The sequence below is a fragment of the Trachypithecus francoisi genome, unplaced genomic scaffold (genome assembly GCF_009764315.1).
Source record: "Trachypithecus francoisi isolate TF-2019V2 unplaced genomic scaffold, Tfra_2.0 Contig01440, whole genome shotgun sequence".
In the NCBI taxonomy this organism is placed as follows: Eukaryota; Metazoa; Chordata; class Mammalia; order Primates; family Cercopithecidae; genus Trachypithecus; species Trachypithecus francoisi.
In genome coordinates this window covers 7,246,740-7,274,604 of record NW_022681431.1, presented here as the reverse complement: position 1 = coordinate 7,274,604, position 27,865 = coordinate 7,246,740, and the positions used below count along the sequence as shown (strand labels likewise).

At 43.4% G+C, this 27,865-nt stretch overlaps 1 protein-coding gene across 9 annotated transcripts in view; it reads right to left on the bottom strand.

Annotated features, from left to right (window-relative positions):
- INTS10 (integrator complex subunit 10) overlaps nt 1-23,556 on the bottom strand; it is a 35,675-nt gene extending 12,119 nt beyond the window's left edge. For 2 of the 9 annotated variants that reach the window (XM_033227026.1, XM_033227057.1), the window contains exons 1-13: nt 22,630-23,556; nt 21,973-22,040; nt 20,633-20,736; nt 19,790-19,929; nt 17,467-17,548; nt 16,541-16,681; nt 15,926-16,097; nt 15,002-15,171; nt 13,473-13,606; nt 9,630-9,786; nt 7,739-7,821; nt 6,525-6,677; nt 2,706-2,814 (exon numbers count right to left, since the gene is read on the bottom strand). In XM_033227026.1, the coding sequence (XP_033082917.1) occupies nt 2,706-2,814; nt 6,525-6,677; nt 7,739-7,821; nt 9,630-9,786; nt 13,473-13,606; nt 15,002-15,171; nt 15,926-16,097; nt 16,541-16,681; nt 17,467-17,548; nt 19,790-19,929; nt 20,633-20,736; nt 21,973-22,040; nt 22,630-22,758 (1,642 nt within the window). In that variant the 5' untranslated portion in view covers nt 22,759-23,556. Of the gene's footprint in view, nt 1-2,705; nt 2,815-6,524; nt 6,678-7,738; nt 7,822-9,629; nt 9,787-13,472; nt 13,607-15,001; nt 15,172-15,925; nt 16,098-16,540; nt 16,682-17,466; nt 17,549-19,789; nt 19,930-20,632; nt 20,737-21,828; nt 22,041-22,629 lie in introns of those variants that run through there. The other 7 variants (XM_033227083.1, XM_033227087.1, XM_033227067.1 and 4 more) reach the window with 6 other exon arrangements.
- Nucleotides 23,557-27,865: the final 4,309 nt, after the last annotated feature.

The following is a 27,865-nucleotide window of genomic DNA, read 5'->3' as shown; positions in this document are numbered from 1 at the left end:
AACTCCTAGCCTCAAGTGGTCCACCTGCCTTGGCCTCCCAAAGTGTTGGGATTAGAGGTGTGAGCCACTGTGCCCAGCCTTGGGAATTTGTGGAGATTCCCTCAAGTTTTCTACACAGCCAAATATGTAACTGTGTTGGGTTTTTTTGTTTTTGTTTTTTGAGACAGGGAAATCTTTCTCTGTCGCCCAGGCTGTAGTGCAGTGACAAAATCATAGCTCACCACAGCCTTGACCTCCTGAGCTCAAGCGATCCTCCTGCCTCAGCCTCTAGAGTAGCTGGAACTACAGGTTCACACCACTAAGTCCGCCTGATTTTTAAATTTTTTTAGAGATGGGATCTCACTTTGTTGCCCACGCTGGTTTGGGCTCTTGGGCTCAAGCAATCCTCCTGCCTCAGCCTCTTAAAGTGCTGGGATTACAGGCATCAGCCACCATGCCTGGCCAAAATATGTAACTGTGAATAAAGGTAGTCGTATTTGTCAAATCTTTATGCCTTTATTCACTTTTCCTGCCTGCTGTACTGCCTAGAATCTCCAGATTATTGAACAGAAGTGGTGAGGGCAGACATCCTTGTATTGTTTCTAATCTTAGTGGGGGAAAGCATTCAATATTTCATAGTTAAGTTTGATGTTAAAAAATAGTTTCCTTCTATTCCTAGTTTGCTAAGATTTTTGTTATCCTGAACTGATATTGAATTCTGTATGCATCTATTAAGACAGTCATGATTTTTCTCCTTCTATCTGCCCATGGAGTGAATTACACTGATTTTTTGTTTGTTTGTTTTTGATTTTGTTTTTCTTTAAGACAGAGTCTCGCTCTGTAGCCCAGGCTGGAGTGTAGTGGCACAATCTCAGCTCACTGCAACCTCCGCCTCCCGGATTCAAGCGATTCCCGTGCCTCAGCCCCCAGAGTAGCTGAGATTACAGGCGCCTGCCACCCTGCCTGTCTACTTTTTTGTATTTCTTAGTAGAGATGGGGTTCCACCACATTAGCCAGGATGGTCTTGATCTCCTGACCTCGTGATCCTCCCGCCTCGGCCTCCCAGCGTGCTGTGATTACAGGCATGCGCCACCGCGCCCGGCCGCTGATTTCTGCATGTTCAAACGCCTATGCATTCCTAGTATACTTGGTCATAATAGACTGTCCTTCTATATTGCTGTATTCAGTTTGCTAATATTTTCTTAAGGATTTGACACCTATTATAGTTCATGGTGGACACTGGCCTTTCAAGTTCTTCTCTTGTGATATTCTTGTTTGGTTTTACTATCAGGGTTATTGTGTCAGCCTTTAAAAATGAGTTGGGACTCTTCCTCTATTTTCTGATAAGAGTTTGTATAGAATTGGCACTGTTTCTTCCTAAATTCTTGATAGAATTCACCAGTGAAGCCATTTGAACCTGAATTCTTTGTGGAAGGTTTTTGATAACAAATTTAATTTCTTTAATAGCTAAGGGAACATTCTGATTTATTTATTTTCTTTCTTTCTTTCTTTTTTTCCAGAGTCTGGTTGTGTTGCCCAGACTAGAGTGCAGCGGTGTGATTTTGGCTCACTGCAACCTCTGCCTCTCAGGTTCAAATGCTTCTCCTACCTCAGCCTCCTGAGTAGCTGAGACTACAGGTGTGTACCACCACCTCCGGCTAATTTTTATATTTTTAGTAGAGATGGGGTTTCACCATGTTGCCCACACTGGTCTCAAACTTCTAAGCTCAAATGATCTGCCCTCCTTGGCTTCCCAAAATGCTGGGATTACAGGCATGAGCCACCGTTCCTGGCAGAACATTCTGATTTTCTATTTCTTTTTTGTGTCAATGTTGGTAAATTGTGTTTAAGAAACTTTTTCATTTCATCTAAGTTGTTGAATTTATTGGCATAAAGTTTTTCATAATGTATTCTTTTACTGTCCTTTTGATTGCAGTAGGATTTGTAGTGACATTCCCTTTTTCATTTCTGATATTGGTAATTTATGTTCACCTTCCTCCTGATCGATCTTGTTAGGGGGTTATCAATTTTATAATATTTTTCAAAGACAACTTCTAGTTTTATTAATGTTCTCTATTTCATTGATTTCTGCTCTTAGCATTATTCTTTCCTGTCATCTATTTTCTTCAGGTTTAATTTATGTATCTTTTTCCAACTTTTTCTTCAAGTTTAATTTATGAATCTTTTTCTAACAAACTTAGATCAGTTGTACGTTTCATTTTTCAAGCAACATGAAGCTTGAGCTGAAGCTCAGTGGTTTCAGAGGGATATGCTGACAGATACCTCCTCATTAATCATCTACACATTTTTCTAGAATTGTAAAGATAGGAAAAAGAGTTCACTGAAATTTGTCAAAGAGATAGCAAACTCAGGAAGTGAAGAGAGCTTTGGAAGAAAGACATTTACAGCTGCTCATGAAATCAGAGCCAAGGAAACACTTGGAAAGGGATTAACTTTTTATACAATTTGGCAAGCCCTGCAGCAGTATTATCTCATTAGGAACTGTAAAACATTATTCAGCCTTGGGTCCTAAAACTATTTTTCTTTTCTTTTTAAATTTTTTAAGAGTTGGGGTCTCACTACATTGCCCAGGCTGGTCTCAAACTCCTGGACTCAAGCTATCCTCCCGCCTCGACTTCTGAATAGCTGAGATTACAAGTGTGAGCCACCGTGCCTGGCTTTCTAAAGCTATTTTTACAAAATAATAATAAAACATGTCACTGTACCTTTTCTGAATTTGGGCTTTACTTTTGAGGGTTCCTCCTGGGATTTGCCTCCATCTTGAATGGGTAGTACCATGTAGCACATCAGATCAAGGACTTTTTCACATGTCATCTAAAGCGGAAAAGACCAAAAAGGAACTAACTTGAAGCTTTCCAAACTGAAATCAAATAAACAAAGGACCAAAATATTTGCAGCATACAATCAGGCAATGTGTCCATGGAGGTCTGTATTTCTGCCTCTTTATGTGATCATTACCACTGCTCAACAGTCAGTACAGAAAGAGTAAACAATAAGACTCAAATCTATGTACTAGACCTTTAAGGGAACAATAACCCATTCTTTGCTATTAAAAAACAAAACTTAAAGATTAACCAAGCATTAAGTACTGAGGTGTTCAACAGCACAGCAGCAGCCAAAAGAAAGATGTCCCTGCCTGAAAGATAGAAAAACTCACTGCATAGAAAAACTAACAAAGAAAACATGTAGCAGAGGTCTAAGGGGTATGATAGAGAGCATAAGTTAAAATGCAGGAGAAAATACACACAGGAGAAACCAGCAGGAAAAGCTTCAGGCAGGAAGATTATCTTGACCTAAGCCTTAAATAGAGGATTTGGAATGCAGAAAAGAGGCTTTTCAAGCAGGAGAGAAAGATATGGGGAAGGGCTATGTATGGGTTCAGGTGATTCACTTGAGGGCCAGAGGTTTGGTCTAGGACAGAGATGAGACACTGGACGCAGTGGATGCAGCACTGGATGCAGTGCTGGTGCAGAGGAGCCTCGAGGTGCCTCTGTGCAGGCTGGCCTTGATCCAGACAGTCCGCATCACCGTTCCCCCTCTATCTACTCAAATTCTCCTAACAACAATCAGATTCCATGCAATGAGCCTTTTATCTGTGTCAAGCAAACCCTTTTGTTCTCTATTTTCCAGAGGAGGAAGTGGAGCTTTTTCTGTTTTGTTTTGTTTTGTTTTATGCAAAAGGCCAGAGACATCTCTGGGTCTCTGGGTAATTTTTTTAAACTTTAAGTTCTGGGATACATGTGCCGAACATGCAGATTTGTTACGTATATATGTGTCTTGGTGGTTTGCTGCACCTATCAACCCGTCATCTAGGTTTTAAGTCCTGCATGTATTAGGTATTTGTCCTAATGCTCCCCCTCTCCTTGCCCCCGACCCCCTGACAGGCCCCATTGTGTGATGTTCCCCTTCCTGTATCCATGTGTTCTCACTGTTGAACTCCCAGAAGCGGGGATTTAAACCCATGCTTCCCAACCCTTTTCATGTTGTGGCACACCCTGAAAGTAATTTGTGTGTGGCTGCTCAGCAATTGACCTTGGGTGGCCCCAGCAGCCCTAGGTCATGGCTGACTGCCCCAAAGGCTGCAGGATCCATATACTGGCACCTCTAGAACCCACCTATGCCCACAGGGTTGTGAAGCTCTAGTTTAGAGAGATGGGCAGCCTGGTAGTTGAAAACTTGAACTCTGGAGTTGGACAGGCCCGGGTAAGGTAACCTGCCAATGTCACAGAGCTGGCCAGGACTCGTACTCCAGAGCTATGAGCTGCCATCCTTCGATGCCCATCTCCAGCCAATCTTTTCTATAAATCTTTCCTTGACTCTTTGGATCCAACAAAGAAAATGCCCTTCCCCGAACGTCTATTGTGCCTATGACTGAGGACTACCAACTAATATTTGATTTTTTCATTGTCTTATACAAACACACTTTTTTCCCTAACTCAAACCATATGGCCCTGAATGAAGGGATCTCATATTCCCCACCCCCTGCTTCTACTCCCCAGCCAACATCAGGTTCAACAATGAGCACCAAGAAAGCCAATACTTCAATTAAGTGGAATGATGAAAGCAGTATTTTAGAAAGCAATGACCGTAATCTTATAGGGTTGGAAAAAGGATTTTTTCCAAAAATGGATTTGGGTGGTGACAATAGAAATACAAGGTAATATAGCAAAGAGATTAGTATCACACTGGAAGAATCAAAAGGATATGCTAGAGTAGGAGTCCACCAAGACTTTAAAGTTTTGTGTCTAAGGGCCAGTACTATGGTCTGAATGTCTATGTTCCCACCAAAATTTGTAAGTTGAGACCTAACTCCCAATGTGAGGGCATCAGGAGGGAGAGCCTTTGGGAGGTGAGTAGATGAGAGCAAAACCCTCATGAATGGGATTTGTGCCCTTATCAGAGAGACTCTAGAGTGCACTCTTGTCCCTTCTATGAACGAGGAAACGGGACCTCACCAGACACTGAATCTGCTGACACTTTGACCTTGCACTTCCCAGCCTCCAGAACTATGAGAAATAAACTCCTATTGTTTACAAGCCTCCCACTTTTTGGTATTTGGTTATAGCAACCCAAGCAGACTAAGACAGCCAGAGAACTAAGGACACTTCCATCTGGACATACTGAGTCTGGGCTAAAGACGGGAAAGCAGGAATCAGGTAAGTCCAACATTGCCCATAGGTCTAATAGTGATATACTCAGAGGATGGAACTAAGCCCTCAAAGGGAATGAGTCTGTCTTGTTTAATCTAGACGAGTCTGTCTTGTTTAGTAGTTTATATTGCCTACTACAATGAAGTAGTACACGGTATAGCTAATTCTACGTGAGATACGCATGTCGGTGTAAATATGTGCTGCCTTTTAAGTTCTTAAAAGGAATTAATTAAAACTTAGAGTTAAGTCACTGATGGATAATTATATAAATAATGGTGGAAAAGCATTTTCAATTTTGAATGCTCTACACATTCTCCAACTGTTCCTTTCTAAAGATCACCAGGACAAATTAATAATCATATTTCAGAGTTCAAGTTACAAAAAATTTAGGGTTTATAATCACAAAGTGATGAACAACATACAGAGTGGTGAGAAGAAATCAGTTTGTTGTGTTATGCTCTGGCCTTGAGTTTATACAGTCCTTGAATACACAACAACAACATGGTTATCATTTTAATTGAATTCAAACACTTATTGTACTGTGGTAGGTGTCATGCGAGTCCAAAGATAAACACACAGTCACCACCCTGTAGTAGGAAGGGCTCAAAACCTCCTGGAGGAAACACACTCATTTATAAATCTGCTTCTACAATATCCCTATCAGGTGTTATCACCGTTTATTTTATTTATTTATTTTTGACACAGAGTCTCACTCTGTCGCCCAGGCTGGAGTGCAGTGGTGCAATCTTGGCTCACTGCAACCTCTGCCTCCCAGGTTCAAGTGATTCTCCTGCCTCAGCCTCCCAAGTAGTTGGGATTACAGGTGCCCGCCACTACACCCAACTCATTTTTGTATTTTAATAGAGATGGGGTTTCACCATGTGGGCCAGGCTGGTCTCGAACTCCTGACCTCAGGTGATCTGCCAGCCTCAGCCTCCCAAAGTCTGGGATTATAGGTATGAGCCACCGCGCCTGGCATGTTATTACCATTTAAAGAGAGAATCTGAGATTTGAGTAAGCTAAATATAAATCCTCCATCTCCCACTTAATAATGGCCTTGTTTTTCCAAGTACAATGGAACAGGCAAGAGTGTAATAATAATAAAAAGAAAAATAATAAAAAGAAAAATCCTCCAACAAATGGAACAATGAACAAGAAACTTTAAAAGTACTGATGCCTTATTTCAGGGAAGCTGCAGTAAACAGAAAATTAAGTAAAACAAAATCATTGTGATGTTCACTAGCAGATTAAGTAATACGTCTAGGCAGAAAGACCAAATTGAAACAAACGTGCACTGAATGAAAAGCCACGCTAGGAAAGGAGAAAGCCCAGGTGGCCTCGTGCACCTGCGGCCGGCATGTGTGCAGTACTCACTCTGTACTCCCCTAGTGCAAAGTGGCACGTTGCCAGCTGGATGAGTGCCCTCTGATGCTCCAGGGTCCCCTGCCCTGTGATCTGTGGCTGAGAAATGGATCCCTGGAGAGCTGCTAAGTGATGCAGGCTGGCTATCGCCTTTTTATATTGACCCTAAGAAAGAAAAAATAGAAAGGAGGGGAAAAACATCGCCATTAAAAAAAAAATTTTTTAAATGCCCTTATAGAGTTCATGAAGCAACGAGCAAGCAACTATACAAAGATGGTAGCTTGGTTCCATCATCTGAGGAAGAAATGGAGACTTGGCAATAGAATCAAATCAACTTAATTAAAGCCAGGTGAGAGTTCTTTATGGCGGTACTTTATAAGGATGAAGATTCGTCTTTCTGGTCTTAGGTCTTAAGACTAAAGAAAATAACCAAGCCCTCTGACCCAGCACATTTTGGATATAACACTTCTTTAGAAATATTTTACTACAAGCACCACTTCTCCTTTATGAAGGATAGAAGCAGCAACCTGCCCATTCCAACAACACCTCATTGGTGAATTATCAACTCTCTCGGTTCTAGGTCTAAGATGCTGGAGAACAGTACAGCCAGGCAGACTCCACCAGCAGAGAGAGAAGGAGGGTGAGAAGTAATCCTCTTATACTGAAAAGTAAACATCTTACTTTTACAGAGAGGTGTGACTGGATATACCAAAAGTAACACAGAAGGTACAGGCTTGTCATTTTGAAGTGTTTGTTGCGTTTTGTTTTTGATATAAGGTCTCACTGTCACCCAGGCCAGAGTGCAGTGGTGCTATCATGGCTCACTGCAGTCTTGACTTCCTGGGCTCAAGTGATCCTCCCGCCTCAGCCTCCTGAGTAGCTGGAACTATAGGCACATGCCACCACACTTGGCTAAGTTTTTTATTTTGTAGAGACAGGGTCTCACTATGCTGCCAGGGCTTGTCTTGAACTCCTGGGCTCAAGCAATCCTCCCACCTCGACCTCCCAAAGTGCTGGGATTACAGGCGTGAGCCACGGCACCCGGCCCAGAGTTATTTTGAAAGGAAAATGGACCATACCCCCTCAGCCATTGAAGACAGAACAGGTGTCAGCAGGCAGTAGACTAGCCCAAGAGGGAACATGACACATTCTGCAAGGGAAAGCTGGTTTGCCACCATAGCCATCCTGTACAGACACAGGTACCTAAAATATGTGTAATACTCTACCTGATAGATGATCATATCAGTGAGGAAGATTCTTAACCAAAGCCAAGTATCCGTCTTCCAGGCCAAGCAAATCCTTGTAAATTCTGAGTGAGAAGTCAAGAACAAATTTACCAAATATATGCAGCGCAGAAGCAGAAAACAAACAAATCCAGTGAGAGAGAACAGAGACAAACTACCAAAAATGCGTATCAAGTTTGACTTTGATTTCTAAAACACAGCTCTAGAATTTCAAGTAGAGAAGAAACACACAACGCTTATCAGTAATACACAAGCAATATTTTGCGGACGCTAACAACTTGCGAGCACATACCAGGTGCCAAGAACTATTTAACGTGCTTTTCATGTATTTCCTCATTTATCTTTTTTTTTTTTTTTTTTTTTTTGAGACGGAGTCTCGCTCTGTCGCCCAGGCTGGAGTGCAGTGGCCGGATCTCAGCTCACTGCAAGCTCCGCCTCCCGGGTTTACGCCATTCTCCTGCCTCAGCCTCCCGAGTAGCTGGGACTACAGGCGCCCGCCACCTCGCCCAGCTAGTTTTTTGTATTTTTTAGTAGAGACAGGGTTTCACCGTGTTAGCTAGGATGGTCTCGATCTCCTGACCTCGTGATCCGCCCGTCTCGGCCTCCCAAAGTGCTGGGATTACAGGCTTGAGCCACCGCGCCCGGCCTCCTCATTTATCTTTTAAACTACTTTGCTTTCCCCAAAACAAGGTCCCATTTTATTTTTATTTTATCTTATTTTTAGAGACATTCTCCCTGTCGCCCAGGCTGGTAGTACAGTGGCCCTAACATGGGTCGAAGCAGTCCTCCTACCTCAGCCTCCTGAAGAGCTGGGACTACAGGCACATGCCACCCTACTTGGCCAATTTTTGTTTTTGTTTTTTTATAGAGACGGGTTTTTGCCATATTGCCCAGGTTGGTCTCTGACTCCTGAGCTCAATGATCCACCTGCCTCAGCTTCCCAAAGCGCTGGGATTACAGGCATGAGCCATCTTACCTGGCCCATTTTATTTTGACCTAATTAAAATAACACACATACAATGACACTAAAAGGTTTTATTCATTTTTTAAAAAATCAATTTCTAACTAAAGGAAAGATCCCCTCTAGAACTGTCACATATGTGTTCACAATCCCAAATGTAACAAAGGGAAACTGAACAGTGCTAAATTTACTTAGAAAAGATGACACAGCACATCTGGCCAAGGGCTCTGTCTGACACATGACTGCAGCCAGGGGATGAATGTCCGTGGGCTAAAAGTAAAATAAGGAGCCCCGATTCCAAAGTGTAGTAAGAATACCTTAGTTAGCAAACAGTTAGTGATTTCTAAGCAATGTCAAAATACCCAGTATATTCAAAGGAAAATAGGCTTCCTGTAGTTTTTGGATTTTGAGTTTTTCAGACAATGGAGTTAATGCAGATAAGAATAGCAGTACGGCTGGGCACGGTGGCTCATGCCTGTAATCTCAGCAGTTTGGGAGGCTGAGGCAGGCAGATCACGTGGTCAGGAGTTTAAGAACAGTCTGATCAACATAGCGAAACCCCGTCTCTAGGAGTTTAAGAACAGTCTGATCAACATAGCGAAACCCCGTCTCTACTAAAAAGACAAAAAATTAGCCAGGCATGGTGTTACGTGCCTGTAATCCCAGCTACTAGGGAGGCTGAGGCAGGAGAATTGTTTGAACCCAGGAGGTGCAGGTTGAGGTGAGCCAAGATCACGCCATTGTACTCCGGCCTGGGTGAAAAAGAGTGAGACTCCATCTCAAAACAAGAAAAAAAAAAAATGCATGAACTACTGGAATCTACTTAATTTGCCATGAGTGACCTGACATTTCAAGTAGCATAATGATTTTATATAAAACATTAAACAGTACCAATGACATGTGCTTTCTTACCTTTGTCAAGGAATTCTAGGGAATAGAGCAACTCCCAGCTCTCCCTGGCCAATTTAAAACTTTCTAACACTTCAATGGAGTTAGCAAGTTCGGCTTTATTCACTACGATGTGACGATTTCTTCCTTTCGCCGAACAGTCTTCATCGTCTGAACTCTGCTTAAAGAATGTGGAGAACATGGTTAATTCAGTTATAAATATAGTCATATATGGAAACATATTATTGCTGCCAGTTTTGCCCATGATATGAATTTTATACCAAAGGATACCACATACATACAATGTTTTTGAATTTAACAATTTAGCTTTGAAAATTAATTTTTTTTGTCTTTATACTCTCACACATTCCATTTTTACTTTTAAAATTGAGTGAATTTTTTTCTGATGCTAAATTCTTATGTTTGCTTGCGGTGGTTTTGAGCAAAGTTTAAAAATATCAATTTTATGAAAGTCAAAATTTAGATTTTTACCTTGAGAGACACAGCTTAAAAAGGTCCTGTTTATAGTTTACTCTTTTTTTCTAATATGTGACATGATTTAATTGACTTCCAAATAATGGTTTGGCATGTACTGGGATAAAATTAAACTCGGGGCCAGGCGTGGAGGCTCACGCCTATAATCCCAGCACCGTGGGAGGCCAAGGAGGATGGATCACTTGAGGCCAGGAGTTCGAGACCAGCCTGGCCAACATGGCGAAATCCAGTCTCTGCTAAAAATACAAAGTCAGCCAGGCATGGTGGTGTGTACCTGTAATCCCAGCTACTTAGGAGGCTGAGGCACAAGAATCGCTTGAGCCCAGGAGGCAGAGGCTGCAGTGAACAGAGATCGCACCACTGCACTCCAGCCTGGGCGAGGGAGCAAAACTCCGTCTCAACAACAACAAAATTAAAGCCTGCGTCTTCTAAGAAATAATGTCAGAGAATAACTCTTAGTTATCTTTGGTTCACTGTGCATGACTCCCCTGCACTGGTCACCCCTCTCTCGCTCTCCTCACCCAGTGCAAGGTCCTGGTCAGAAAGTACATTTGTCTGCACTTACGTAACAATGCCCTCTGTATTTTACAATACAGATTTCTACTTTTCTTGCTTTTCATCTCAAGTAATATAAAGTCCTCAGAAAAGAGAGGGCTACAGAGAAAGGCAATTATCAGAAATACCGCTGGGTAGAATCAGATGTTTTGCCAAAAAAAAAAAAAAAAAATGTAAAGGTAAAACAGCTCCACTGAATTTTATTTTGCTAAGAATTTTCTGAATCTTTTAGTCCACCTAGGTCATTTTACTGATGTAATGACCCAAATTAAATTTTTCCTGCAGATCTTTACTCCACTAAGATCATTTAAAAATACGCCCAACTATTGTCACTAAAAGCTTCAATCCTCAAGCTCATCTCAGGTAAGACGGGCAGGAAGCTGTCAGCCCCTCCCTCCGCTGCCTACCTTTCTCTCCACTTTCTGAGCTTGGTATCTTCCTGCTAGTCCCTGTGCTTGGCAACCTTACCCTACCCCACCGTTCTGCTCTATGTTCTCATCCTCCCTAAGTAATGTTTTTGCATTAGGAAAAAAACACCCTTTCCAATCAAATCCTATCTACCAGGCCAGGTGTGTGGTTCACTCCTGTAATCCCATCTATTTTGGAGGCCAAGGTGGGAGGATTGCATAAGCCCAGGAATTCAAGACCAATGTGGGCAACATAGAGAGACCTTGTCTCTACCAAAAAAAAAACCCCACAACCCTATCTGCCAGGTACTATTTCATCAGGGGCCTGTTCTTTGCCAAGTAATGGCAACTTAATATACACGAACATGCATGGCGCTAGTGCTGCAGCTTATGGGAAACATTCCTGCCTCAACATAAGATCAGGAAGTTATGAAAGGACCCCAGATGTGGTGGGACTAGTGTGAGTTTCAAATGTTTTTAAATTTAGAGAAACTGATTTTGAAATGTGCAAGTACACTGTGAAGCACTGAGGGTGTGCTCTGAAGCAAGAATGCACCAAGTGGGGGACAGATGTCCACAGGAGAGGCCCGTCCCAGCACCAGCCACTTGTGACGTCGCATGTGCCTGTGATGTAAGCTGGCTGGAGAACTGATGTGGGCCACCCCCCAACTCCAGTTGTGGGTTACCACCAGGGGCCAGTGTGATCAGATATCCTAATTACAAAAAGGAAGTCAGAAATCTGGATTATCATGAGAAATGCTAGGTTTCTACTTTTTATTTTATTTTATTTTTATAGACAGGGTCTCCCTCTGTTGCTCGGGCTGGAGGGCCGTGGTGTGGTCATCACTCACTGGAACCTTGAACTCCTGAGCTCAAGGGGTCTTCTCATCTCAGCCTCTGAAGCAGTTGGGATGACAGGGGCATGCCACCAGCCAGCTAGTTTTTCTTTCATTTTTTATAGAGATGGGGTCTCACTATATTGCCCAGGTGGGTCTTAAACTCCTGGGCTGGTGATCCTCCTCCCTTGGCCCCCCAAAGTGCTGGGATTACAGGCGTGAGCCACTGCACCCAGCCTGGTTTCTAATTTTTAAATGCTAGGTTATTTAAACAAACAAAACACTGTGAACAAAGCAAGATATCTCTGAGCTGAGCTCATGGGCCTTTAAGGTCTGGACCTGCATCCGGTTGGGGCAGACTCAGGGATAGAATGAAAATCAGGATGAAATCAGTTAAGACCATGAAAACAAAAATGGATGGAAATCCCACATTGGGTGGAAGGCCGGGTTATGAGAACAGGGCTCGCTAGATGAATGCTTGACAGGCCAAAAAAAAAAAAAACCGGAAGGAAGAACAGCTGGGCCAGGTTTAAACAGCCATCCCATAGCCTGCATGCCAAACCCAGGAGGGATCAATGGGAATTCCCCCCTTCACCAGATGGTCGCCAGACACCTGCTCCAGCCCAGGCACTACTCAGATGCCTGGGGTACGGTACAGGACGAGGCAGAGAAAATGCTAGGCCCCACGGAGCTTGTGCTCTAGTGAAGAAGTAAACCAGTCAGTGAATAAACAAGAAAACACAGATAGCAAGGAGGATGCCGCAGAGAATTAAAACAGAGGAATAAAAAGAAAGACCCGGACAGCTACTTCAGATGGGTGTTCAGGAGAAGTCTCAGAGGGAGACTCGTTTGGGCTGGGACCAAGTGACCAGGACCTAGCTGCGCAGAGATTCGAGGGAAAAGCACTGTAACCATGGAGCACAGCCTCGACGGGCTTGGGGCACTGCTTGGTCAGGTTAGAGGACTGACGACTCTTCACGTTCTCGGGCTTCTTGCATCTTTGTGCAAACTTTTCCCTCTCAACAAAATCTACCTCCCAATTCCAACGGACAAAACCCTCCATCTTTCAGCACTGATTTCAGTGTTGACCTCCTTCATGAAATCTTTTCTGCATCTGCCCACAGGCTGTTCCTGCTGCCCTGCACACCTCAGAGCTTTCCATTCTGAGGCCAGTACCCCACACTGCACCCTGCTCTAGAGGTCCGATGCCATGCTGGTTTTGTTTTTTAAACGGAATCAATGCCATTCAGTCAAAACATGTGTAAGGAACGTATACCATGGGTTCTCCACCTCATCACTGTCCTTTTGGGCAGTACACTGTGAAGTGCTCAGCAGCATCCCTGGCCCCTCCCCACCAAGCTGTGACAACCAAAAATGTCTCCAGACATTGCCAAATGTGCCCTAAAGGGCAAATCACCTCCAGTGGAGAACCACTGACTTAGTAATTATTAATATATCATACGATTTTAAAACCCAAGCTTTATTGATTTAGCTCCAAAGCCATATTTTACAAAGATTCATCTCTAGCAAACCGTCCCATCCAATCTGTTAGTAAGTATATTTGAAAGCCTTACCATGGTTTTTTCTCTTCCTTCAGCTAGTTTCCTCTTTTTATGGATGTGTTTATTACGATCAATTTCTACATCACCATACACGTTCGATACATCTTCGAGAAGAACCAGTGGAACTTGGCTCGGGGCATTAGGACCTAAGGATGGGGAAAAACACCAACACTTACAAATGCAGCAAGGAGGCCCGGCGCCGTGGCTCATGCCTATAATCCCAGCACTTTGGGAGCCTGAGGTGGGTGGATTGCCTGAGTTTGGGAGCTTGAAACCAGCCTGGGCAACATGGCGAAACCATGTCTCTACTAAAAATACAAAACATTAGCCAGGCATGGTGGCAGCGCCTGTAGTCCCAGCTACGCGGGAGGCTGAGGCAGGAGAATTGCTTGAACCCACTGCTGCACTCCAACCTGGGCAACAGAGCAAGACTAAATAAATAAATAAATAAATAAAGCAGCTAGGAAAAGAATACTTAAAACAAGGGAGAAGCTTACTCAACTGTCATGACAAAAGTCATTAAAAATATGTTCAGTGTGATCTCAATTAGGTAAACAAACAAGTAGATGCACATAGAAGAAAAAGACTGTAAAGATATATACCAAATTGTTAAAGACTTCCTGTCAGTAGTGGAATACAAGTGACAGTTCCTTCTTTGTATTTGTTATGTATCTGCAAATTTTTTATAATGATCATGAGTCATTAAAGTACCATAAAAAGACTACCAAATTATACTTACATTATAGTTACAAATTCCAAACAAAATCTAAATATATGGGATATTATAAGGCAATACATAAAAACAAATGCTGTATTATACTGGAAGGATTGTGGGTGATTTCACTCTTATTTCCATTTTTCAAATTTTCTACAGTATATTTATGCATACACTCTATATATAAAATGGATATTTTACTGAATAAATCTTTGCCTACTGTGATGTCTTCATGAAATCTACTTAAATATGCTGTTACATCTACTGGTTTTTTCTTAGATGGAGCCTTGCTCTGTCGCCCAGGCTGGAGTGCAAGGTGTGACCTCAGCTCACTGCAGCCTCTGCCTACTGGGTTCAGGAGATTCTCCTGCCTCAGCCTCCCAAGTAGCTGGGATTACAGGTGCTCTCAATCATGCCCGGCTAATATTTGTATTTTTAGTAGAGATGGGGTTTCACCATATTGGCCAGGCTGGTCTCAAACTCCCGACCTCAAGTGATCCGCTGGCCTCACCTTCCAAAGTGCTGGGATTACAGGCGTGAGCCACCGCGCCCAGCCTGCTGTTATTTTCAAAATAGTGGCATTTGGTATCTGTATTTAGTTGTGCAGTACCATTATGCCCTTTGATATAGAAACTTTTAATGAAACATACTTACATAAAAACTACCAATTAAGCCAAACTAAACAAAACCAAATCACCAACTATAAAAAGGACTGGTACTGCCCCACAGTTATTCGGATCCAACAATAGTGGATAAACACTTTCATCTTCCTTACCATCCCCACAGTATGAACCGGCTTTTTGGACACTAAAATTTGCAAACCAACCTTGGAAGAGAGACGGCTGTATGCTGTTGACATACTGGAATGCATTCTTAAAGAAGACCAGCATGGTGGAATACACCACTTGGTTTTTATATTTCGCATGTGCTTCACTATCAAAGTTGTTCATGTATCTGCAGAGATCCTTCATTCTATGCAAAATATCTCCATAGCTTCTAAAAAAGAAGGAATGATGAAACCTACTCGATGACTCTGGGCTGGTCAGCAAAAAGTCTAAAGGAAAGCTCTGGTGGTACCATTACGTGTACCAAATGTTGCTCTAGGCATGTAAAACTATTCTTTATTGTTCAATATAAATGGTAACTTTTCCCTTCTGAATTAGGGTGGTGATCAAGATTTCATGACACAAACATGCTAAGTAGCTTTTCTCTGACGTAGCAAGGAGAGGTTCAAACACAACATCGTCTTAACAGTTCATATTTCAGTAAGAATTTTTTTTTTCTTCTTCTTCTTTTTTGGAGACAGTGTCTCACTCTGTCACCCAGGCTGGAGTGCAGTGGTGTGATCTTGGCCTATCGTAGCCTTCGCCTCCTGGCGAAGTGATTCTCTCACCTCAGCCTCCCAAGTAGCTGGGACTACAGGCATGCACCACCATGCCTGGCTAGTTTTTGTATTTTTAGTAGACATGGGGTTTCATCATGTTGGCCAGGCTGGTCTCCAACTCCTGACCTCAAGTGATCTACCCACCTCAGCCTCCCAAAGCACTGGGATTACAGGTGTGAGCCACTGTGCTCAGCCAGAAATCTTTTGATAAAATGAAAAACCATCCTCTTTTGCCTAAGTATTGAGTGTCACAAAATTTGCCCAAAAACTATACCTGTGCATTACACAGTTTTAAAAAGCATGTTTTTGTTTTTATAAGGAGCCAAAAGAATCAATAGGCAATTCTGGAAATAAGCTATTTATTACCGTCTTCCTTTATCCATCTGCCATTCACATCTCATTCCAACAACATTTAAAATCTTAAACAACCTCTCCCAAGGGTCCACGATCTGGGATGATTTTTCGGTCAGCCCTTCTATTACATACTTCTGAGAGCTACGTTTGCTAGGTGACATTAAATCAGATGTATCCTGGGCACCTGAGACGGAAGAAAAAAGGAACTTACAATTAACATTATGACTTATTGTTGACATGGTACCTGATAAAGAAAGTCTGACTCCCCATGAAAACGCACAGAGCACAGAATTCCAACACATTTATGTTTTGCTCAAGGACCGACAACAGGCCACTGGTATAAGCAAGAAGTAATTTCCACTACTTCACTACTTCATCATGGTACATGTATAATGTTCCATGCAATAACGTTACAGCTCAGCCAGAAGACTGTTTTGATCAAGGGGTGGCACTGCTTCCAGAAAAGCCTCATCTTTTAACTCTAGTACTTTTTTCTAGATACCATCTTTTGAAACACTCCCAAACTGGTACGTATCCAGAGGAGAATAATCAGAATATTGAGGGGTTTCGGAATTTGCAATTTTACTAAAGCCTATTTAAATAAAAGTACAGGATATTCTTCCTTACCTTGATGCTGATTTTCTGTTTGAGTAGACCTAGTGACATAATTGATATAAAATTCAGCTGCTTTGTTCAAGTACTTATATAATAAATTGGCAGGCAGTCGAACATCATGGTTGTTAATTATTAGAGGAAGGACATCACAAACTGTTGGAGGAGAAAAAGAATAAATAAATTAATTAGGTTATCTAGCCTAGAGTTCCAACAGATACAAAAGCTTTTAGAGTTCATGTGATGTAGTATCTAAAATATATAGGGGGAAAATCCCTTACGACTCATGTATTCAAAATGTGCTGTGCAGAGAGACACCAGTAGCTGGAGTCAGGGAGGAAACACACAAGCAGTTCTATGCTGTGGGTGAGGGTGCAGTTCTTCCATTGAATTCAGATGTTTCTTTACTATTATGCTTCATACTTACATATACAGTTATCATATTCTTTCAGAGGTATCAGATCTTACATAACAGAAGTTTAGAAGTTGTTTAAAATGCTTTTTTTTTTTGAGACAGAGTCTCGCTCCGTCACCAGGCTGGAGTGCAGTGGCGTGATCTTGGCTTACTGCAACATCCGCCTCCCGGGTTCAGGCAATTCCCCTGCCTCAGCCTGCCTAGTAGCTGGGACTACAGGCATGCAACACCACGCCCAGCTAATTTTTGTAGTTTTAGTAGAGACAGGGTTTCACCATGTTGGCCAGGATGGTCTCCATCTCTTGACTTCGTGATCCACTCACCTCAGCCTCCCTAAGTGCTAGGATTACAGACATGAGCCACCACGCCTAGCTAAAATGCTTTCTAAATAAAAAAAAAAGAAGAACTTAAATGCCATAACACACAGAGCTCCTCTGCCTTCCATCTATGAGCTTATCCCTGAACCAACACTTACCCCAGCATATTAACTTACCATAGAAGTAATAGAGAATGCAATTTTCCTTACCAAATAATTTTCTAAAGCAGTTCACAGGAGATTCTTGTTCTTCAATAGTTTCAGCCTCTAACAGTGCCTCCCCAAGGCCAACCTATTTCAAAACAAAATTAATCATTTACATGTGTTACAGCATAAGTTGTCAGAACTATATGAAGTAATGGGTTTTTTTTTTTAACTTATCATAGTTGGTGTAATCAAACTTACCTGAGAAACAAATAATCACATTTTAAAAACTAGAAAGTAAAAGAATGCACCAGCCACACACCCTAGAAGGCCAAATTCACCTGAACATCTGACCACTCTGTCTTGGTTATTCTCTTCAGAATTAGCAAAATTCTAATTAACGATGAACAAGAATTAACAAAATGTCTATAGAAATGTAAAGGAAGCATTGGAACTGGAGGCAGAGATTTTCTAAGAAATAAAGAAACTTAAATTTATTCTCTACATGAAGATGTATCAATATAGACAAAACATATCATGTTCAAGATCAGTTCTCAGGAGTAGCCAGTCATACAGTCTGGCGTAGATTGGGCAGAAAGGTCAGAGTTTTAAGGCTACCTTTCCATTGCTGATGCCCTAGCATAGTAGACAGTCTCTTACCCAAATCCACCAAGACATTGGTGTCAGCTTCCTTGTGACCACACAGGGATGCCTCATAGGAGTGGAAAAGTGCGAAAGATAACATCACACAGAAGGTTAAAGGTCACAGTTATGAACAGAAAGTGTGCTGGGCTGCACAGTGTCTCCCAAATTCATATCCCCCCAGAACCTCAGAATGTGACCTCATATATATCTTAACTTTTTTTTTTAAAAAATGCCCTTGGCTGGGCACGGTGGCTCAAGCCTGTAATCCCAGCACTTTGGGAGGCTGAGACGGGTGGATCACGAGGTCAGGAGATCGAGACCATCCTGACTAACATGGTGAAACCCCATCTCTACTAAAAAAAATACAAAAAAAAAAAAACTAGCCGGATGAGGTGGCGGGCGCCTATAGTCCCAGCTACTCGGGAGGCTGAGGCAGGAGAGTGGCCTAAACCCGGGAGGCGGAGCTTGCAGTGAGCTGAGATCTGACCACTGCACTCCAGCCTGGGCGACAGAGCGAGACTCCATCTCAAAAAAAACAAAAACAAAAACAAAAAAAAAACAGGTGCCCTTGTAGATATAATTAATTAAGATGAGGTCATAGTGGATTAGAAAGGCCCTCAATCCAATGACTAGCATCCTTACAACATGGCCATGTACACACACCTGTAATCCCAGCTACTCAGGAGGCTGAGGCGTGAGAATTGCTTGAACCCAGGAGGCAGAGGCTGCAGTGAGCCAAGATCATGCCACTGCACTGCTGCCTGAGCAACAGAGCAAGACTCTGCCTCAAAAACAAACAAAAACCAAAAAAAGGCCATGTAAAGACACAGGCACAAAAGAAAGATCATGTGATGATGGAGGAGAAATTGGAGGAGTGATGCAGCTGCCAGCCAGGGAATGCCAAAGAGTACTGACAACCATCAGAAGCCAGGGAGAGGTAAAGAAAGATTCTTCCCCAGAGCCTTCAGAGGGAACATGGCTCTGCCAACGCCTGGCTTTCAGACTTCTAGCCTCCAGAATTGGGAGAGTCATTCTGTTGTTTTAAGCTACCCAGTTTGTGGTACTTTGTTATGGCAACCCTAGGATTCTAACACAAGCAGGTATGGAAATGATTAACCAGGGCCAGATGCCAGAAAACTGGCATGGGAAAGAATAAGCCACAGAGTATGAACGAATCGAATGAATGGTTTGACTCCTGACACCTCACTGGCTATGGGAAGTTACTAAAACATGAAATGCTCAGTTTCGTCATCTGTGAAGTGGGATACTATTTACTTAAGGGGGTTTAGGAAGATAGGAGATACTTAGCACTTACCCATGCCTGCCAATAGCACTCAATAATTAGTACAGATGAAGGGAAGGGGCAGGAATAGAATGAAAACAGTCTTCATAGGGCAGAAGCACAGGAAAAACGCATCTGTTAAAAGACTATAAACTGTACCCTAAATTCAAAAGCACATTGTAGAATACAATGGAAAAAGATTACTTTTTAACATACGGATTGCAAATAAATAGTACTGTCAGAGCTTGGTAATCTTTCTGACAAAATAGCTTCTCCTGGAAACTTCTAAAATTTGGTAAAAAGAATGTCCGTTTAGCTTTACTAACAAAGAACCTTTTCTTTCAGTTCAATCTTAACCAGTACTCTTCAGAAACTTCTGCTTTGTATTCCTCACCATACTGATGAATCTGTTGATGACCCATTGTATTTTATATTAAGAGAAGGGAAAGAATAAAATCTCACCCCATGTTGCACCACCGTTTCAGGGAAGCGCCTCAAAAGTAGAAGCAACATTTCTGATCGTTCTAAAGTGTTGAAGCATTGTTCCGTGACCTTTAGTAACATTTCACACTGGACCCGACCAGGCAGAGTTTCAAATAAACCTGTACGAAACATATTTCACTTTTAAAAGTTTCTTGCGGACAGAAAAGACTGCAGCAAAAAGTGCTGAGTAAGGCATTTTCATGTACAGAACAGTCAACACTACATGTGACACCAATGTGGTTAAGTTTCACCTACAACCTGGCAGCCTTTTGGGGCCAATAGTATCTGGTACAGGATGTTTGCTGAATAATGGTAAAATATTTGGCAGACGGATCAAATTCAAAAAACAATGACGTATGTGAATGGTCACAAGAATGCCTGTTGCAGGCTGAGATAGAGAGCATGTGCTTTTTGAAGCTGAAATGACCTAAACATCTACTTGCTATTTTATGTAGAATTTGAAATCTTTGATTGACTACAGCAACATGGAGAAGTTTAAAGAGAAAGCTTCTAAATTACTAAAAGCTTCTCTCCAATTTTATGGAGAGCTAGTTAATCTATAGCTGCTATCTGGTTACTGTAAAACCTGTTAAAAATATATACAATTGATTTCTTGTCTCACTGACAAATCCATATCCTTTAAAGAAGCTGAAAGGGTTCTAAGCAAATCAAGGAACTGAGTGACATGATTATAGACTTTGGTTGCCAAGAATAAAACATATATAGGGTTATCAATACCCCAGGTGTGACTTTTTTGTGTGTGAAATTACTATCTATGATTTGGTATTCCAGAAATGGTAACTTATACACCATTATTCTTACTTCTTAAGAATTGGGTTTGTTTGTCCTGTGAATCATTCCTTAATGCTGATGTAATAATGCTGATTTCTCTCCACACCACCGGCTGATCTGGGAAATTCACAAACCTATTTTTAAAATAAATACATTAAATTAAAATGTCAAAGTCTATACAGTATCCAAAAGAAAAAAACATTAGCATTTGGTGAAAAAGTTTCCTTTATTCCAAGTGAATGCTTAGACGTGCCAAAACAAACCAAAATAAAAATGTAAAAACAAGAATTATTTGATTTATAAAAATGAGAGTACTCACATAAGTCTTTAGTGGGCTTTATAGGTGAAAAGACAACCATAATATAGAAAGAAATCCTAAAAGTCAACAAGAATAAAAAACTATTCGAAAGAAAAAATAGGCAAAGGCAAATCACAGAATACACATAGCCAAAGAGAACAGTTGAAACAATACTGAATCTTAGTACGAGTAGTACAGAATTTTAAAAAAAATAGCAAGATACCATTTTCTCCTATCACAGTGGTAGGAACTAAAAGGAGACTAATAATATCCAATGTTGGGAAGGGTATGGGAAAACACATTCTTTATACACCGTTGGTGGCAACGTAGATTGGGATCACCCGTTTTGGAGAGTAATTTCATAGTGTATCAAACTTTCAAATGCGCATAACCTTTAACTATGAAAATGTCTTAGAATCTGTTCCACAGAAAAACACCAAAATATGACTACAAAATTGTTGACACACTGAACACAATTTCAAATAATCTAAAACTATCTATTTAAATGTCTACCAAGAAAAGAGTGGCTATGAAACACTACACAGGCATGAAAAGAAATGCAGTGGATCTCCACGTACTGATATGGGAAGGGATCCATTACAGTGAGTAAAGGAAACATGCTGCAGGGCAAGGGTAGTATGGTCTCACTTTTGTCACCTCTTCCCCCCAAAAACCTATTTATGTATTATGTATATATAGATATAGATATAGATATAGATATAGATATACTGCCTACAAAACTTAATTCTGGTTGAGTTTAGGAGGCACTTTCACTTTTTATTCTCTATAAGAAGTAGTGTTTGAATTTTTGCAATGAGCACATATTCTTTCTAGAATGAATTATGGAATAGAAGTTTTAACAAGGATAAAACATAGGAATAACAATTAAACTCTTCTGCAAAAGCCACATCAGCAATTTATGGCAGACCTGGACTCCTTACTAGGTTTGCTTTAGGTATCGAAGATGTAGATGAACTTGAAGATCTTCCCCCAACTCCCACTTCTGCAGACAGAAACAAAACCTCATGGAGAGATGCAGTGCAGTAAAAGTGATGGCAAGCGTCCCACTCACATGTCGTACAGCAGCCTCCCGGCGGTGGCGGTCCGCTCTGCATTCCGCTCGATGGTGTACATCTCATACTGCAACACACATCAGGTACCCTGGTCATTCACCCCTGCCTGGAAGGTTCCCAGCTCATCCAGCATCTCTCCTTGGCCCTCCCGCGGGAAGGGAGGACCTGAGAGTGAAGCTCCGCCTGGTGACACACCGCCACATATATGGCAGCCTTGCCATTCGGCTTAGAGTGTGACCCTGGGGTTCACTTGCAATCTCAGGCTCCCAGGATTAAGTGGAATAATGTTTCCAAAGTCGCTGGCACTGAACAAACGGCTGCCATTATGATGAATGAATGAGCGAATGGCCTTTTGCTAGTAGCGATCATGTGCTGTCTAGGCCAGATGGCACGCAGGGCCCCAGGGACCCAAGCACACCCGACCTCAAGCGGGGTCGGCCGTCTCTCAAGTGGTGGGGAGAGGGCTCCTGGAAGGTGTAGGAGCGAGGCGGGTGAAAGGTGTAGGATGGGAGGGGAGAGAAGAGGGAGTGGGAGGGGAGAAAAGAGGGGGCCGGGCAGGAGGCGGCTGCCTCCAGGCAGGCGCAGCTCTGAGCCTGGGCAACCCGAGCGACCGGAACGCGCACCTCCCCGCAGGGCGAGCACTGCCGGGACCTCACCTGGATGTTAAAGTCTGCGGGGTAGAGGCTGCGGGCCGTGATCAGCCACGCCTTGGCTGCCCACAGGTCCTGCGGCACCAACTCCCGGGCTCGCTGCACCAGGAACTCGCAGTCCCCCTGGGCCGACATGACGCGGGCGCTCTCCAGCCGCCAGCCCGAAGCGGCCGGAACGTCCGACTCTGGACACTCAGCAGCCACGGCAGCCACTGCCGCCACCGCGGGAGAGGCTACTGCGCATGTCTGGAGGCGCTCGGAGGCCCGCAGAGTGGATCGGGAAAGCTTTTCCGGGTTTTACGAGCCGTCGCCTCCCCTTGGCTCCTCGTTACCGCCCGGTACCCTCCTCTTCTGAGAAGCCAGAGCATTTGAACGGCTTCCAGGTCACCTCCAAAACGCGGAGAAGTGGATTTTCCTTCCTGCGGGCTGCAGCGTGACCCTGGTGAAGTCAGGGAGCATGCGCGGGAGCGGGCAGGCGCTAGGCCACTTCGCCATTTCCATCCTCTCTGGGTATTGCTCAGTTTGGCGGGGGCGGGGGCGGGAGCGCGGGCGGGGGCGGGCGGGGAGATGGGCGGTCCCGGGGGATGGGCGGTCCCTGGGCGTTCCCGCGGCGTGGAAGGCTGGGAAGAAGTTTGATAGGAACAGCAGAGAGTGTAGGGGAGGCGGCGGAAAGCACTCACCACCCGGGCCGGCCTGAAACGCGTTCCCCGGGGGCCGCTGCCTACGACTCACTCCCCGGGCTTCCATTTACTCGAAAACTGCTGGGGCTGGTGAGGGTGATCGTGCAAAGCATGAGCTCGGGGGTTCCTTCTCTTTCTAAAATCCGTCCACGTTTTATTATTTCATCTTTATTCGCCGGTTTCTCCAGCAAACGTTTATTGAGCAATGAAGTACTTGGAAAGCGCTTTGGTGGATGCCGTCCGTGAGAGCTGCAAAGATGACTAAATCCCTGACCCAGCAAGGTTTTCTAAATGTTTTAAGTGTTCTGGACGTGAAACCCACAGAAAGATAACTACGCTATTATTATAATTATCTCCTCCAGCCAGAATCAGTCTTTTTCACCAACACTCCAGATTTGTTTTCCGTCTAAGAGATGAAAACACCTAAGAGATTCTCCCATTGAAGAGATTCTCCTGCCTCAGCCTCTTGAGTAGCAGGGATTACAAGCGTCCGCCACCACGGGCAAGCCCGGCTAATTTTTGTATTTTTAGTAGAGATGGGGTTTTACCCTGTTGGCCTGGCAGGTCTGGAACTCCTGACCCCAGGTGATCCGCCCTCCTCCGCCTCCCACAGTGCTGAAATTACAGGCATGAGCCAGCGCGTTGGGCTTCAAAGCACTGTTTAATATCCCATAATTATGCACAGAACAGCATAACTGTATGATTATAGGCCAGGATTACTCAGTGATACCATTATTTGGGCCTTGTAGAATAGAAGAAGGTAGAAAATTGGATTTAAACAGAGAGCAGGATAATTTTGATCTTATAAAGTGTAGAGCATTAAAGCAGATTGCTAGCTTGATTTTTTAAAATTATTTCATTGATGTTAATGTATGCAGTGTAAGAATTTTCTTTTTTTTTTTTTGAGACGGAGTCTCGCTCTGCCGCCCAGGCTGGAGTGCAGTGGCCAGGTTTCAGCTCACTGCAAGCTCCGCCTCCTGGGTTTACGCCATTCTCCTGCCTCAGCCTCCCAAGCAGCTGGGACTACAGGCGCCCGCCACGTCGCCCGGCTAGTTTTTTGTATTTTTAGTAGAGACGGGGTTTCACCATGTTAGCCAGGATGGTCTCGATCTCCTGACCTCGTGATCCGCCCGTCTCGGCCTCCCAAAGTGCTGGGATTACAGGCTTGAGCCACCGCGCCCGGCCAAGAATTTTCAAATGGTAAAAACGACTGATTTAGTCATTAAACTTTCTGATTTTGGTCTTTACCAAAAATAAAAAAAAGTCTACACTTGTTCCTGAGCCTACTGTTCTGTGGAATAACAATTGTAAATTAAGACTTTAAATTTAGAGGCTAAATAAGGGAATTCTGTGTGTTTGTTTGTTTTTGAGACAGTGTCTCGCTCTGAAATACAGGCTGCCACTGAGTGTGGCGGCTCCATCATGGATCACTGCAACCTTGACCTCCAAGGCTCAAGCCATCCTCCTGCCTCAACCTCTGGAGTAGCTGGGACTGCAGGTGTGTGCCATCACATCTGGCTAATTTAAAAAATTTTTTTAGAGACGGGATCTCCCTATGTTGCCCAGGCTGGTCTTGAACTCCAGGGCTCAAGTGATCCTCCTGCTTCAGCCTCCCAATGTGCTGGGATTACAGGCGTGAGCCACTGCACCCAGCCTCTGTATGTATTTAGATGCCAACCTTGAGGGGGCCTCTAGACTTTTTGCCAGAATACAACGTCAGGTTTGTGGTTGTTTTCTAGTCAGCTTCTTGATTTTGAATGGTCGCCAGCTAAACATTACTCCTACAGTATTATGCTGGCATCTCAAAGTATGGAAGGGAGGTACCACACCAGGTGAGTTTACATCTTTTGGCCTCCTTGCTGTGATCTTGACTCACAGGAGACTCGAGGCACCTAGCTCATGTTCTTCTTCATGACAACTCTTTTTTTTTTCCTTTTTTTTTTTTTTGAGATGGAGCTTTGCTCTTATTGCCCAGCCTAGAGTGCAGTGGTGCAATCTCGGCTCACTGCAACCTCCGCCTTCCCGTTTCAAGTGATTCTTCTGCATCAGCCTGCCAAGTCGCTGGGATTATAGGTGCCCGCCATCACGCCCAGCTAATTTTTTTTTTTTTTTTTGTATTTTTAGTAGAGTCAGGGTTTCACCATGTTGGTCAGGCTGGTCTTGAACTGCTGACCTCGTGATCCACCTGCCTTGGCCTTCCAAAGTGCTGGGATTACAGGTGTGAACCACCGCGCCAGCTCTTGATAACTTGTAAGTCACATAAAATGCCCTCCATCCAGCACCCGGCTTCAATTTCCATGAGCTCAGTTCAGTGATTTGAATTAAACTCTACATTGCTTTTCGCCTTCCACTTCAAAATCTTCAAACTCCAAGTTTCCTCACATAACCTCTTAACTTACCTGCCCTCGACTCTCTCCTTGGTTCTTTTTAATAGTTTCCTCCTTTTCCTTCTCTCTGATTTTGCCTTCATGGGCCTCTATCCCCTTGACACCTACATTTTCCTCTGAGTGTGTCTGCCATCCTTTGGGCTTATTCCTCTCCCACTCATGCTAAACTCTGTGCTCAGACATTCAATATGTTCATGTCTTTGCCTTCTTATCCTGCCACTGTATCCACTATTTTTTTTTTTTTTTTTGAGACAGAGTCTTGCTGTCTTGTCCAGGCTGGAGTGCAGTGGCACAATCTCAGCTCACTGCAACCGCCTCATCACCGGTTCAAGTCATTATTGGGCCTCAGCCTACCGAGTAGCTGAGATTACAGGCGCACGCCACCACGCCCAGCTAATTATTGTGTTTTTAGTACAGACAAATTTTCACCGTGTTGGCTAGGCTGTTCTCAAACTCCTGGCCTCAAGCCATTCACCCTCCTCAGCATCCCAAACTGCTGGAATCACAGGTATGACACACTGCGCCTGGCCCTTAAACTCCCAAGTTTGAGCACCACAGTGCTATTTATCTTTCAAGACTGTACATCTGATCATATATGTGTTTTTGTTTTGTTTTGTCTTTAAACAGTGTCTTTCTCTGTCACTCAGGCTGGAGTGTAGTGGCATGATCATGGCTGACTGCAGTCTCAACCTCCAGGCCCAAGCAATCCTCCCACCTTAGCCTCCCAAGTAGCTGGGACTACAGGCATGTGTCACCACACTTGGCTAATTTTTTTTATTTTTTGTAGCAATAGGGTCTCACAATGTTGCTTAGACTGGTGGTCTTGAACTCCTAAGCTCAAACAGTCCTCCTGCCTAGGCCTCCCAAAGTGCTGGGATTACAGGTATGAGCCAGCACAATGGGCCCAGATCAGTGTTCTTTTTTTTTTTTTTTGAGAGGGAGTCCCACCCTGTCACCCAGGCTGAATTGCAGTGGCGTGACCTCAGCTCACTGCAACCTCTGCCTCCCAGGCTCAAGCGATTTTCCTGCCTCGACCTCCTGAGTATCTGGGACTACACGCTTGTACCACCACACCAGGCTAATTTTTGTATTTTTAGTAGAGATGGAGTTTCGCCATGTTGGAGAGGCTACTCTGGAACTGCTGACCTCAAGTGATCTGCTCATGTCAGCCTCCCAAAGTGCTGGGATTACAGGCATGAGCCAACACACCCGGCCCGTATATGTATTCTTAAAATCCCTTTGATAATTTCCAATTGTGCTTCCGTGGGGTTTGCAGCTAGCTCTCTGCCTCATCATTTGCTAGGAGCCTCTCTACCCAGAAATTTTCAGTTCTTCAATGTAGTATATTCTTTGTCATTAACACACTTTCATGTGTACTATTTGCTAATATCACCTCTGTCCTGCGTAGAACACTGCCCCCTGCCGGCCTCATTGGGCTGAATTTCAGATAATGCTTCTCAGGGAAACCTATTCTGCCCCCACCCCTCCTCTGTTCCCCAGTCCTTATGCTGTTTCATAACTGATGGTTTACCAGACAGTAAACTCCATCAGGACATGGACCTGACCTGGCGTGACTTTCTCAGCCCCTAAAACATGCCTGACACTTATTGATAGTAGTCTAGCAATTTAGCCTAAAAATGTAGGTGAATTTTAAATGTCTTGACCCTTTGCCTACAAATTTACATAAAGCCTCTAATTTTATACCAATTTCATTCTGTCTAGTTTCAAGGGATAAAGAGTCCCTTTTGTTCAAGGCCAAAATCTTCACCTGTGCTTCTAATCCCATACCCTTGGCTTCCTTAGAGAATCTGTTATCAGTTGTCATCACTCTATAGTTTGTGTCTATTTCTCCTGGTACCTTCCAGTAGAGTATGTGTTTGCGTTGGATTACTGCTGTTTCCCATTGATTACAGTAGATGTCGTGTGCCCTGCTCAGATCGCCTTTGCCGGGCAGTACGACCACTCTCTACTGCTGTCAGTATTGACTGCTAACTGCTCACAACTGCTCCCTTCCGTAGAGACCTGCCCTTAGCTTCCTGGACAAGTTAGCCACTCCCAAGGGGGTAAGTTAGCCACTCCCAAGGGGGTGATACACAGTAAAAAGGTTAGTGACCCTGCCTCAAAGGGGGCAAATGTGCGACATAATTTGTATTTCAAAGTCCTCCCTGGTGGATG